The following is a 12,901-nucleotide window of genomic DNA, read 5'->3' as shown; positions in this document are numbered from 1 at the left end:
GAAAGTATAAAATATTATTTTTCTTTAGAATCTCAATAGCCAGAATTGCATGTGCTCTGCATCGCAGTAGCCATGTACTTGGGAAAGACATCGTTATACAGAAGCCTGTCAAAGCAGAAATTACCATTTCTGCTTAGGCCTTAGAAGTGGAAGACACACTAACTCTCTTAAAGTATCTCCAGTATTGAAAGTGGTAGTTGTGTGCTCAGCAGAGTGGGAGGTGGCTCAGTGCAGGAAACCGATATCTGTACAATGACAAGACAAATAGAATATCATGGGCTTAATTTGCCTGAATCTGTACTTTCTGCCAAGACTTCCAACAGTCATAAAAACTTAGGCTTATCCTAAAATAAAATAAAATTCTAAACCACCCATAATTATCTCAGATTAGACCACATTATGTCGTAAAGTTTTAGTGCCTGCTTCTCCAAAATCAGACCAGAAATTAAGGTTCAAGAAACTACTGTACGATTAATAACATCTCCCTACAAAGACTTCATCATAACTTCCTGGAGACAACAAACTGTGAAAATAAAATAAACATTAAAGTTGCTTATTACTGTAGACTAGAAAACAAGAACTGGGATACAGAGTCAATGAGAGAGTGAAAATTACAGCTGCGGTGTTCAAATTCGATCTGGGGTACCACCACCATACTGAAAAGGAAATAACCTCCACATTTGCAATAGAACTGTGGGCCTGATGCATCACGCCAAATCCTTTCCCAGTGCCAACCAGCCAAAACCAAATGACCAAGTGCCCTTGATTAAAGGATATTCAATCCCAGTCATTAAAAAAAGTCTGTGCCAGCCTTGAAGGCCGAGCGTCTTGTGTATCCACACTCCCATTGCAAGCTGCAGAACGGAAACAGTTTTATACGTCACACGAGGAGGGACCATTGCTCAGTTCTTCCCTTTTATCTGAGAAGAGCTGAAGGATCCACATAAATGACATCCAAGCAAAGTGCTCTATTAAATACTTCAAGATCCGATCCTGATACTATCTGCTGTACCTATGACAACATAGGATACTTTTCCCTTCAACATTCAGAAATCAACGCAGAATGGAAGAGATGTCAGGAGTTGTTTATCAAAGCCACCATACCTGATTCAAAAATACTGAGCAGTGCTGCCAATGGGATGATCCTCCAGGGGCATCAATGCGATCAGTAAATGCCAGTTTTTAATTGAAGGATTTGACTTCAGAAAATCCGTTCCTGCTAATTCCCACTCAAATGAAAGAAAACCCCACAAAACAACAGGTAATTGTAGGAAACAGTTACATGGCTAGGTCCATGGCTTTCCACACTAAGTTTAACCCCTCTCTCCCCCCTCTTTCACTCCTGTTCTCCAAGCACAAGGAAATCTTCAATGACCCTTCAGCCCTGCAGGTTAAGGTGAGCTCACGTGGATGCAGAAATTGAAAGAACGAGCTATGCAGCACTCCAAAAGCTCCAGAACACTTGTCACAATAAGACAAACCCATCACAAAAGAAACAGTTATGGAACTCCCAGGTTTGTTACAGAATCTCACTCAGAGCTTCCTGCCAGTTAGGAAACTCCCTTTTCATCCAGCCTGCTCTAAGCAATCAGGTCTGCTACCCAGTGTGCAACTCTGCAAAGCCAGAGCTCTGCCAGGCAAAATGTTAAATATCTGCCCTCAAGCAACAGTTTAAGTAAAGCCTTTCATCTCCTCTTACTCCAACTGTTTGTGTAGCTGCAAGCTCCAGGAATCTGAGCGTCGAGATCTCCCTTCTTTCTGCTTGATCTCAAAGCCGAGGGAGTTCTCACTCTCACAGCTGCAGTGCCTCCTCTTTCTCTTGGCGTGAAAAGGGAAGAGAGGAGGGCAGAGAAGGAGGCTGTTCACCTGGGCCCTTCTATCCCAGGATGCCATTTCATTAAGTTCTTCACTTCTTTCCCGTACCGTATAATCAGCTCCACATCGCAGCATTCAAGACAGGCTGAGACAGGGAATATTTCCACTGAGGCTGTGTAAGTGCTCTCAGGTGGTTCAAAACCTGTATGTCCTATGACCATTCTAAGAAGCTTCCAGAACACCACATTCCACTTCTTTGGGGGTTGTGTTGTCTGACAACCCCCCCTTCTTTTAATTTGTCTTACACAAGGGTATTATGCAGTGCTGGAACCAATGGGCTTTACAGGTGACTGTACAAGACCAGCCACATGCAGACGCAAGGCAGTTCAAGACCCCCACTATGTGGCTTTGTTTCTGAATTTTCTCTTGCCCTGGACTGTTTCCTGTTGCTCTCCCAGCAGTATTTGCAAACCTTTTTTCCTGAAAGGGGTTCGATTGAAACTTCACATCTAATGAACACATATAAAAATGATGCTACCGTTCTGTAAAGCGAGTTTTGAAATCAACTTAGTCCAACGCAGATCCTTGTCTGGATATTCCTAATTGTTAGCTTACACTGACTTAGACTGAGGCAAATACATTAAGATAAACTGATGTAAACTCAGGCTAAATGCATTCCAGAGCATCCATAAAAGACCTTGTCCCTCTTTGAGTAATGAAATTTAACAGCTGATGTCATTGAAAAGATGTGATTTATCACAGTAAAAACTGATCTTGAGAATACACATAGGGAAAGGCATTTTCTTCATGGAGGAGTAATAGTGGAGTGGTTTTTTATTTTTCACTGGTAATGCAGGGCACCACCATTCAGAGGTGTGTAATATGCAGGGGAAATAGAAGCGTAAGAAGTAGAAGAAAAGAACGTTTTATCACAGATGAACAGTAATCTTATTCCTACCTCAGCTGTCTTTAAACAGTTGACTGGCTTACATTGGTTTCAGTGGAACCATGTGTATACTAAAATCACTGGTAATTTGCCTGTCAGAACTGAAGAGTATGAAAACCAAACGAGACTGTAGCTGAACAGTGGGAGGCTTTCACACCAGTAGGACACATCAAGCACCAGTTATAACCCAACTGGTGCAAATGAGTTCCACGTTCATATTCCTTTACATTCAGCAGGTAGGTACAACCAACCCAAATCTCAACTCAGTGGGGCTATTTTATGCCCTATGCTTGAGATGAAAAATGTCAGAAACTGAAAGCTAAATGTAACAAACTATGTTCACCCAGGCTGATTAGAAGAGGGGCTTTAAAAATGTTTATTTAATACATTAAAACGCTTGCTGTTAACACCTTTCAGGCTATGTGCTTGAATATTCTTGATTAGGGTTTGTGCAGCTATGATTCTCATACTGAATTAATTGTGTAAATTGTGGTGAGATGACAGAAGTTTTCCAGCTGTGTAATCATTAATTAACTTGGCTGCATTTGAGTGGCTCCAACCCATGCTTGTCTGTGAAATACCCAACTTAGATAAAACACCACCTCTGCCTTCTGCTTGGTGCTTCTTACAGAATTAAAACTTTTTTTGTTGTTGTTTAAATGCAAATGGAAAGTGTTGCAGGATAATTTGGTAGATTAACTTTTTGCCTTTCCCATACTTCCATAATTCTCACACAGAGGGAATGTTTTGGATTTTAAATGTTTGGAAAGAGTAACTGTCTCTTTCTATGCATTTATACAATGCTAGTAACAAAATGGGTCCAGCTTTTGGCTGTAATGTGAAGTTTGAAAACAGCTTTTCAGGCTTTTCCAGAAAATTCACATAGACAGGATACTGAAGGCCTGTAGTGGAAGCACGTCAGAGGAGATTTAGCTGGGCACTACCCAATGCCAACTTCTTGGGCAGCAAATACTTTGTGTATTTTTATTTGCACCTGAAAAGAGCTGCCCAGTGTCTAGCCCGGGGCTTGCAATTCAAAAGGCATCATCTACTAGGCAGCATATTTACATCTTACTAAAAGGAAAATTACTTGTTCCTTAATGGAAAAAATTAGCCAGAGCTGGATGCTGAGAGGTGAGCTGCTTTATGCCCCCAAATTTAAAAGAGTTAGTCAGGAGCAGCTAGGCACTTCGTACTTCCTTTCAAATAAATTCACAGTAACATGCCCTCATCTGTTTTCTTCTGGAAGTCAAAGCATATTCTATAAAACAGGAGTGATGGAGGCAAACAAGTAGGTTAAGGACTTAAATCACAAGATAAATTACAGTGAGAACCATTTATTTCATTATTCTTCCCAATGCCAGCACGATGACAATAGATGTTGCAAAGGGACTTTCGGGAAGGACTTAAGTTTGTAACTTTGTGGTCAGAATTAGAATGGAGCAAGAGACTGAACTCTCTGAGTGCCCTGACATCTCTAACTAGAGTCTTCTTGAAAAGCTCATTTACATCTAATTAGGCAACACTATTTTGTTACCTTACTCAAAGGCTGTTCCTTCTGCCTCTACTAGGAAAGTGTCAGTCAAGTGTTCCATAATGATCCTGCCAAAGGTGGACACTTTGTCAGTAGCAATTACTGTCTATCTCACTTTGCTTTAATAAGGTGTGACTTTTCACCAGCTTGCAATTAAGCACAATAGGCAATATTTATATTTTGTGACTCTTGTTATGCCTCCACGGTGATGTATGAGCCAGGACTCCAAATCAATATATGTATGACTGAACTTCAGATAACAGTTAAGTCCACGATAAGGTCAGAGTTTATTTACGCATGAGAGTGCTAATTAACGTAGTTTTGATTCAGATGGTACTTCAAAAGAAACTAGAATTACATTTCAGAAGAAGCTCAAGTCCTGGATTAAAATACTATCCAATTGGTATGTATAAAACAAGTAACATCACTATGAGCATGGAAAGAAGAAATGCCATTTTTAAAATCTCTAGACATCTGTAAGAAAATAATAATATGCACAGGGACTGACAAAAAAGAAAGCTTCTATTTTAGAAAATATTAAAAGATATTCTTAATTCCCTTTGAAGCTGATGTTAAATATGTGCTTAATTTTTTTCCTACTTGGGGATTCACAGCAGCAGCTTGCTAAATCATTTCTGCACAGGAGCCTATTGGATCAGTGAACAGTTAATTTAAAGAGATATGATTTCTAGAATAAATAAAATCAAAACGAGAAGATCCGCTCACTCAAACAACCTGTCAAAATTCATTAATCTTCAGTGGATTGCTCCATTATTAAAACAAATTATCGTGATTCATCTGTCTTCCTTACTGCCATCTTAGAAGTATAGATTCACATGCTGAACAGTCTTGGAATGGGCACCAAAAAGACTGGAGTAAAACCAGATATTTTCCTTTGCAACTCAGGCATAGACTGCCAAACCCAAATGCACCAAATTACTTTTTGTTTCTTCTGACAGTTCTTTAAATTAAAGGTTTCTTATTAATTATGGGATTTTAACCATTTACCTGAGAGGACATTCCATGGCATGGATAAAGGATTGCTTTGTCATCCTCCTCGGCTCCCTGATCTAAGCAGTAGCCACTAGCTTTGCTGTTACGCACCTATAATGAAATCACAAAGAAAACAGCTGTATTAGAAATTACTCTGTACAATGCAAGTCTAGTCTAGATAAATCTGAGCTGCACTACGGCTACTGAAACTACTAGTGTGTAAAATTATTTTTCTCTGAGAAACACACACTTATTCTGCAGATATGACAGGGTGCCAATGGTGAATTTGCTCCAGGAAAGGACATTATTTGGATAACTTCATGTCTTTACAGACCTTGGGTCAGGTTATATTTTCAGCAAGTACTGAAGGATCAAAACCTCATAAAGTTCACTCTGAGAATCCCAGGGCAAATTTTGCTTCAAAGTACCCTGGTGTAAATGCAAATTCTGACCATATATGTTGAGACTGTGACTTAAACCAAACAGCACAGAAACTACCCAGAGTTGGTGTGGCATGTGGCACTCTTTTTATTTACTACTACTGAGTATACAAAAGCATATGAAACAATTTTATTTGAATTAAGAATATAGTATATGGTTATATATAGAAGTGATATAAAGCACATTATTGTGAAAGGACAGAGCAATGATGAACAGCACTGGTAGGCTTTCAATATATTTAAAGTTTGGCTTCACAGAACCAACCAAGTCAAAAGTTCATGTGTCTCCCCTGACAAGGAAAGTTTACAAGACTATAAAACCAGGCTGGAGCTCTTGGGAAATTTCAGGCCTTTCTTTCTCTTCAGGCTAGAAGCCTTACACACACATTTTGGACATAGAAAAATTTTACAGGTTTCTTAATCAAGAGATTATTGAGATGGACATTTTGCAACAGTCAACTGGTCAGTTTTGGTTTAGGCTGTGAACAATTTGTCTGGCCACCCCCATAATATAGAAACAGCTGCTACATGAGGTGTCAGCAAAATCAGTAAATCATCCTTTATATTATAGTGTACAAGTGTAACAGGGATCAGATAAGGGTGCTCACCAATAGCTAAATTTCAGGAGGTTTATTGTATGACTCGAGTACTATAAAGGCTAAAGAAGATGAAGACAGCTTTATAACATGGCTTTAAAAAAATGTGGATTGAGTCACTAGGAAATATATTTTTACTACTGTTTCAATCTGCTTCACATCTACTCAATACGCTTATTTTCCTTTAAACTCCCTAAAATCCAGAGATTTTTTCCTCCAGGAAAATAACTGGAAGAGAAGGTATTTAATAACTAGCTCAATGCCATTTACAATGAAGCCTCTAGTTTTTTCATTACATGCATGTAAGACTGAAAGGGAACCATGCCAGTTTATGCTAACTAAATAGCTTGTGTGGCTCCATTTTATGATAAATTTTAATGAATTAGATACTTGCATCACTAAACTTCCTGTTTGACTCAAGAACCTTCACGCGACCACTCAACAGAAACAAACTTCTTTTTAGAGCCCAGCTGCTGACTGTCTGGTATAATTGACACAACATTGGCAGTGCTGCCAATGTTCTTCGCAGTTAACAGCCTTCTCAGAGCTGACAGTTACTAATGGCTCCTGTTGAATTTACTAAATGTCTTTCCTCTCTTACTGCCAGGGATAGTTATATTAGCATGCAAAGTGATATTATGCAATAAAACTTGCACTTTGTATCGGTATCTGAAGCGCCCAACTTATTTTTATATGAAGTCAATCAAATGGAACCAGAAGGAAGAATGTCCATTTCGTTGTCTTGTGTGAAAATATATTGCCTTTGAATTTAATTGTACTTCATGCAGACAATTAAAACAGAATCTTAAAAACATTATGCAGCAGGAGAGCTCCCAGAGCTTTGCCCCGGTTTCCAATCGTAAGTGACAGCAGTCCTTGCATTACAGGCTCGTGATGAAGAGTATAAAAGAGTTACAGAAGGCATGTCTGACTTCTTTAAAGATTGGGGCCAAGCAAACCTGGGACATTTGATTGGTTCACAAAAGAGAAAGAAATGATCCAGACAGCTGAGGTGAACTGAAACATCTACACATTTCTAACAGGTTTGGATCCAGCCTTCTATTAGGGTTAAGTAATGTATTCACTCAGCTATCTCAGAGTAGGTGTTCCAAGGGCTCAATACTGGTACACAAGTGGAAATGAAAACACAGAATCTCAGCACAAAACAGCAAAACTGCTTTTATCTCTAATGACTTTTTCATGATGAGATAAAGACCTGCCAAATGGTAACCTCACCTCATAATCTGAACATGGATATGTTGCTTTTTATCCTGAGCAAGGAGGATTGCAAGAAGGAATTAATAAAGTGAATGTAATCCTCCGAATAGTTTGGCAAATCCCAAAAAAGCTGTGGGTCTTTACCTAAAAACAATTCAGTAGAGTTAACTGGTTTTGTTGGCTGTAATTACTTCAGCTTTCTTGACTGCTGATATTTTCCTGATGATGTCTGTGGCATCCTATTTCGGGAAAACGATTACCTCAAATTTATGTTCTCAGGGCTGTTCTGTTTTAAAATGAAGGCCGAGAGTTTGTGTATCGTTGTTAGCGAGAATGATTTCTTCTGATATACTCCAATGAGAGGGACAATGCTTCTCAAAGCCACACATCTTATTATTGATTAAAAATTGGGGGGGACATTTCTATTGCTACTACTGTGCTAACCTGAAATTGCTCTGCACATCCTGAATACCCACCACTAAGATGAAAGCACTGCTCTAATGCAGCCACAATACATTTTCAAAGACATACAGTACCTCTCCATAAGTGACTGTATTATTATAAACCCTCATTTCAGGATAGACATTTTCCAAGTACCACTTAAAACTCCGGCACTGAAGTCGCTGTCGTAGAGCTATTCTTTCAGAAACATCTCCAAAGTCAACTCCAGGGTTCTATGAAGCAGAAAAAGAATAAAGAAATCTCAGTGCATTGACTTCATGGTTGTTGTCTTTACTGAAACCAAATTGGAGTTCATTTTGTATACCAAGCTGTATTTCCCTCTCTCTTCTTTCTCTTTTGTAAGTAGCAGCTCATCAAACAGCTGCTGTTGAGAGCAGACAATAAATATTAATGAAAGTCAGTGGAAAAAGAAGGATAACGAACAAGCAAAAGACAAACACGCATCACAATAATAAGAATACACTAAGAATGTTGTCACTTATGCCAATTCTAAATGTTTGCAATCAAAGCTGGCCCCTTTGCTTTCAGATTTGTTAGGAATTTAGACGGTAATTCTGATCTCAGATATAGCAGCTTGATCGTGGTTTACTCTAGCAACAGCCTTAGGTATTCACTAATGTAAATGAGATCAGAACAGACCTGTTAAAACTTCAAAGCAGAACTGCTCAAAAAGTTATTAAGCTCCATTAAACATTTGCATAGGCCAGCGTTCAGTTTTTACTGGAACTGGAGCTCATTTGCAGACTTGAGCCATAAAATGCAGTTAAACTCAAAACCTTTTTTATAATTCTACTTCAGAATTTAATTCATGTTTGAATACAAGTCCCATGTAAAACACAGGCTGGAAGAGTCAAATCAGTACGATCAAACCCAGCCATTTAAAAGCTGCCAGGTCTTGAGTTAGTGTCTGTTGATTTAAACTATTGTAAATCACTTCAGTTCAACATTCAGACAGTGAAAGTTACCTCATCTAAAAGTCTTTTCTGACACTATGAATCAAATGGACTGAAACTGGGGAGTTCTGCATGGGTCTGTCTTAAGTGCCTTGTACATCTCCTCCAGAAAGATTTCTGTACGTTTTACAAATGATGCCTGATGCAGGGTTACAAGACAGCAGCAAATCTTAGCTCAGGGTTTATTAGAATCCCCAACAGATGCCCAGTTTTCAGGAGAGAATACAAGTGTAATACTGAACAGGTTTTTCTGTTTGCCACATAAAGGGTTTACTGTGTTCACTGCTGCTTGCTGATGCATACTTTGTCATGAGCTCTCTCTGCAGCATCCATTCAAATGAATGTTAATTTACGTACTACTTCAGGCTACATGGAAGGAGAACAATTCTCAGAGGCGCTCAGTATAATAAATTGTTCACTCTAAGGTTCCTTTATTACTAACATTGTCCAGGAATGGATCATAAACAATGGCAGATGAAATATTTGGTTAACTGAAATAAAGCTATGCTGACCTGCTGATGAAGGTTATGGGAATATGATCTTGGCAAATTTGTCCAAAGATCCTCCACTCATCAGGATACACATTATACACAGATCCTCAATAACTTGGAAGGGAACAAGTTGTGAAAAAGGTGGTGTGAGTTTTGAAAGGGTTAATTTGGATAGGGTTTGGTATAGGAAAACACATGTACTACTCTAAAATGAGGCAATACACTGCCCTGTTTGCAGTGACATTTCTACAGACACCGGAGCAGCAAATTGAACAGCTATGAACATGCTGTGTTTGCTTCTGTATTAGCTGCAGTTATCATGTGCGGGCTACAGGGTGATGGTACAAGGATGAAGTGTCCACAGAATTTAGCATGTGGGCATATTCTTTTTAAGCAGGCAGTAAGGTTTCTAGTTCTCCTGCAGAAGTGTTTTCGTATGGCTTATAACAGTGTGGTACTTCTTAGTCATCTAGATTGAATACTACAGTGGCATAACTGAACACTAACACTGGCTTCCTTTTCCTGAGAGCTAATGGGGTTATTTTTGTGATGCACATTTTATCAATTTATTTTATGGAAAGAAAATTTTAATGTTCAGTACTTATGCTGATTTTATGTCTCTTAATGTAGATGTGTCCCTTTTTTTTTTAAAGCATCACTGTATAGCTCAGTGCAGAAAACTACATCAATAAGTAATCTCAAAGAGATTAAAGAAAATCATGTTTTGGTGTAAATGCCTATTTAAATGTCTTGTCTTTTCTCAGAATTCATTTGCAGAAGGCATCAAACAAATTTACCAAGGTTGCTTCTTTCTCTCCTATATGAGACTCACCATTTTATCAAATGGATGCAGAGAGGGCCAGATGTCCCTAAGCACTTAGATGGATGCTGCTTTGCCTCCCTCTCACTCTTACAGAATCATAGAATGGTTAGCGTTGGAAGGGACCTTTAAGATCATCTAGTTCCAACCCCCCTGCCATGGGCAGGGACACCTTCCACTAGACCAGGTTGCTCAGAGCCACATCCAGCCTGGCCTTGAAGTCTTGTGTGGGGAAGAACTTAAGGCATATTGCTCTGTTAAGGCAAAATAATTCTCTGCAATTACCTCTCATGCCAAAAGAAGTCACCAAAACACATTTTCATAGAGACCTAACTTCCGACATTGCACAGAATGTCCAGTACTGAACAGCAGTAAGTGAAATTTGGGCATACGCAAACATCTGACATATTCAGACATCACATGGACAAGAATGAAACATTGCTCCTGTAGGTACATGCGTTTTCAATGGTACAACAGGAATGAACAAAAATGGATTTTGATATATACTTAGGTACCAAAGTACAAGTAGGTATTTAGGACACAGACTAAATCTGCTGAAGATTTTTACAAGACTCCCATGATTTTGCTGGACCCTAGGTCATAACTGAACATTCACACAGACACTGCTGGGTTGGCGTATTTTCCTGTTCTGATAGGAACATTCCTATTTCCATTTACTTCAGTCAGCTTTGAACAAAGCCCTCATATAAGGGTTAACTAAACCACCATTACCTACAGAACAGAGTATGCTTCCCCTCAGCTGTTCTCCCTGTGCCCCTTCCCATAAATAATTTGGATGCAAATACCACTAAAGGGTACAGCAGCAGTCTGCTTCCACCTGACTGGGATATAACATATACCTCTTCTCTCAAAGAATTATGCTCAGTGGAGATGTAGCACGTGATATACTTAGAGAATAAAATGATAAATTGAACCTACAATATATCTAATATTTATATTACATGGATTCCTAAAGGTCCCCACATGCCATCTACACCTCGCACGCACAGTAAGAAACAGAATGTGTCCACATTGCAACTCTCAGCCTGTAGACAATAAAGTTAGTTAATGTGCGTTTCTTTTATTGCCGGCTTTTTTTATGCTGGTGAGGTCTACCAAGTCGCATGATGCATGGTGATATTTATTTATGGATATTTCTGTAGTCTTCACCACTGTAGCATATGAACACCTCAAAGTTTAATGGCATCCCAAATTAACGACTTCTTCTGAGAAGCACATAAACCTGAAACATCGTGCTCTAGTTAAATTATAAATCTGTGTCACCACTCCTGAGCACACACCAAAACTTAGACTGAGGAAGAAAGCTTATATGGCAGAACCCTCCGTGTTGAGCACACAGCTGTATGGGAGCACGCTTCTCCCTAAGCTTCGCCTGCTTCCTACAACTGTAGTACTATCCTTCACCTCCAAGAGCTAACTAGGAACAGCCGTCCACGTTTCAGCCTCTGCCCAGGAGAGCATAACCCCTGCTTACCGCCATGGGGATGTTCCAGGCCATGTAAACATGCGACTTGAAGTCATCCATCCAGACCTCGGCGGCCCGCAGGGCGTTGCGCTTTGCATAGTAATCGATGTCGTTGTTGTAGGGTTTCTTCGTGCGTTCGATATGTGCCACGCGAGAACAGGGCAACACCTCCATGCTCCCTCCGCACTGCCACACCTGGGAGAGTTGGAGGAAAAACAATTACTCTTTTTCTTTTTAAGGTGATACGACTGCTCCTTTTCAGACACTGTGTGGAATGTTGCCAGCAAGGGTGGAGATGGGTACTGCCAAACCATCGCCCCATCTACCTGTTCTGGGGGTCAACCCCCTCCCTCTCCACACTGACTACTGGGGAGCCCAAAGTGAGTGCAGCTGGCTGCATTAGGTACATAAGCTCAGCTGCCATAAATATCCAACTCCTTCCCTATAATGTCACTTTCTTGGAACCATTATACAGAAGACCAATTATAAGGTGGAACCTCTGTCACAGGGAATAATTTAACCTAGTGCATGTAACCGAAAAGTCAACCAAAATCAGTTGTATCACCTCACTGTGTTTGGCACTGTATATGTGGGGGGTTCTGTGGCAGGTCTCCCAATCAACTTACAAACTTGTAACAGTTTAAATGGGACTGACAGAAGAATCTTATACATTTAGTGTACATAAGCATCTCAGATGACCTATTACACACCAGAGCCTTTTGCATGAGGATTTGAACATTACCTTTGGGAAACAAAAGGAAACAAATTACTCACATGCTCAATACCAAGAGGGTAAAAAAAAAAAAAGCATGGAAGAACACTTATTTTCTCATTATGGAAACTTAAACTTTGTTTGTGAGTCAGTCAATTATGCTTTTCTTTCTCTAATCTATCCTCTGCAGGTGTCACTGATTTTCAGCACAGCAATTCTCCCTTCCCAAACACGCTTCGCCCCACCTGCAGTAAGAAACAAGCACTGACTTACCTGGTACAGGATGCCCCATGGAAAATTTAGCCGAGAATCATGGGATGCCTTGGTAAATCTGGTCCTTAACCAGAATGTGCATTTATTTACCATCAGAGGTTACTGCCAGACTTGGTCAGGAGGAAGCACAGCAAACACGTTTCCCACCCAGGGCTCCTATGA

General features: G+C 39.8%; 1 protein-coding gene across 1 annotated transcript in view; it reads right to left on the bottom strand.

Annotated features, from left to right (window-relative positions):
- GALNT9 (polypeptide N-acetylgalactosaminyltransferase 9) overlaps window positions 1–11,944 on the bottom strand; it is a 15,991-nt gene extending 4,047 nt beyond the window's left edge. Inside the window, exons 1-3 of the mRNA XM_010158220.1 lie at window positions 11,764–11,944; window positions 8,079–8,216; window positions 5,304–5,399 (exon numbers count right to left, since the gene is read on the bottom strand). Coding sequence (XP_010156522.1) covers window positions 5,304–5,399; window positions 8,079–8,216; window positions 11,764–11,928 — 399 coding nt within the window. The 5' untranslated portion in view covers window positions 11,929–11,944. The remainder of the gene's footprint in view (window positions 1–5,303; window positions 5,400–8,078; window positions 8,217–11,763) is intronic.
- Between the last annotated feature and the right edge of the window lie 957 nt (window positions 11,945–12,901).

Source organism: Eurypyga helias, unplaced genomic scaffold (genome assembly GCF_000690775.1).
Source record: "Eurypyga helias isolate BGI_N326 unplaced genomic scaffold, ASM69077v1 scaffold389, whole genome shotgun sequence".
In the NCBI taxonomy this organism is placed as follows: Eukaryota; Metazoa; Chordata; class Aves; order Eurypygiformes; family Eurypygidae; genus Eurypyga; species Eurypyga helias.
Note: the sequence above shows the minus strand (reverse complement) of the source record. Positions and strands in the feature narration are given on the sequence as shown.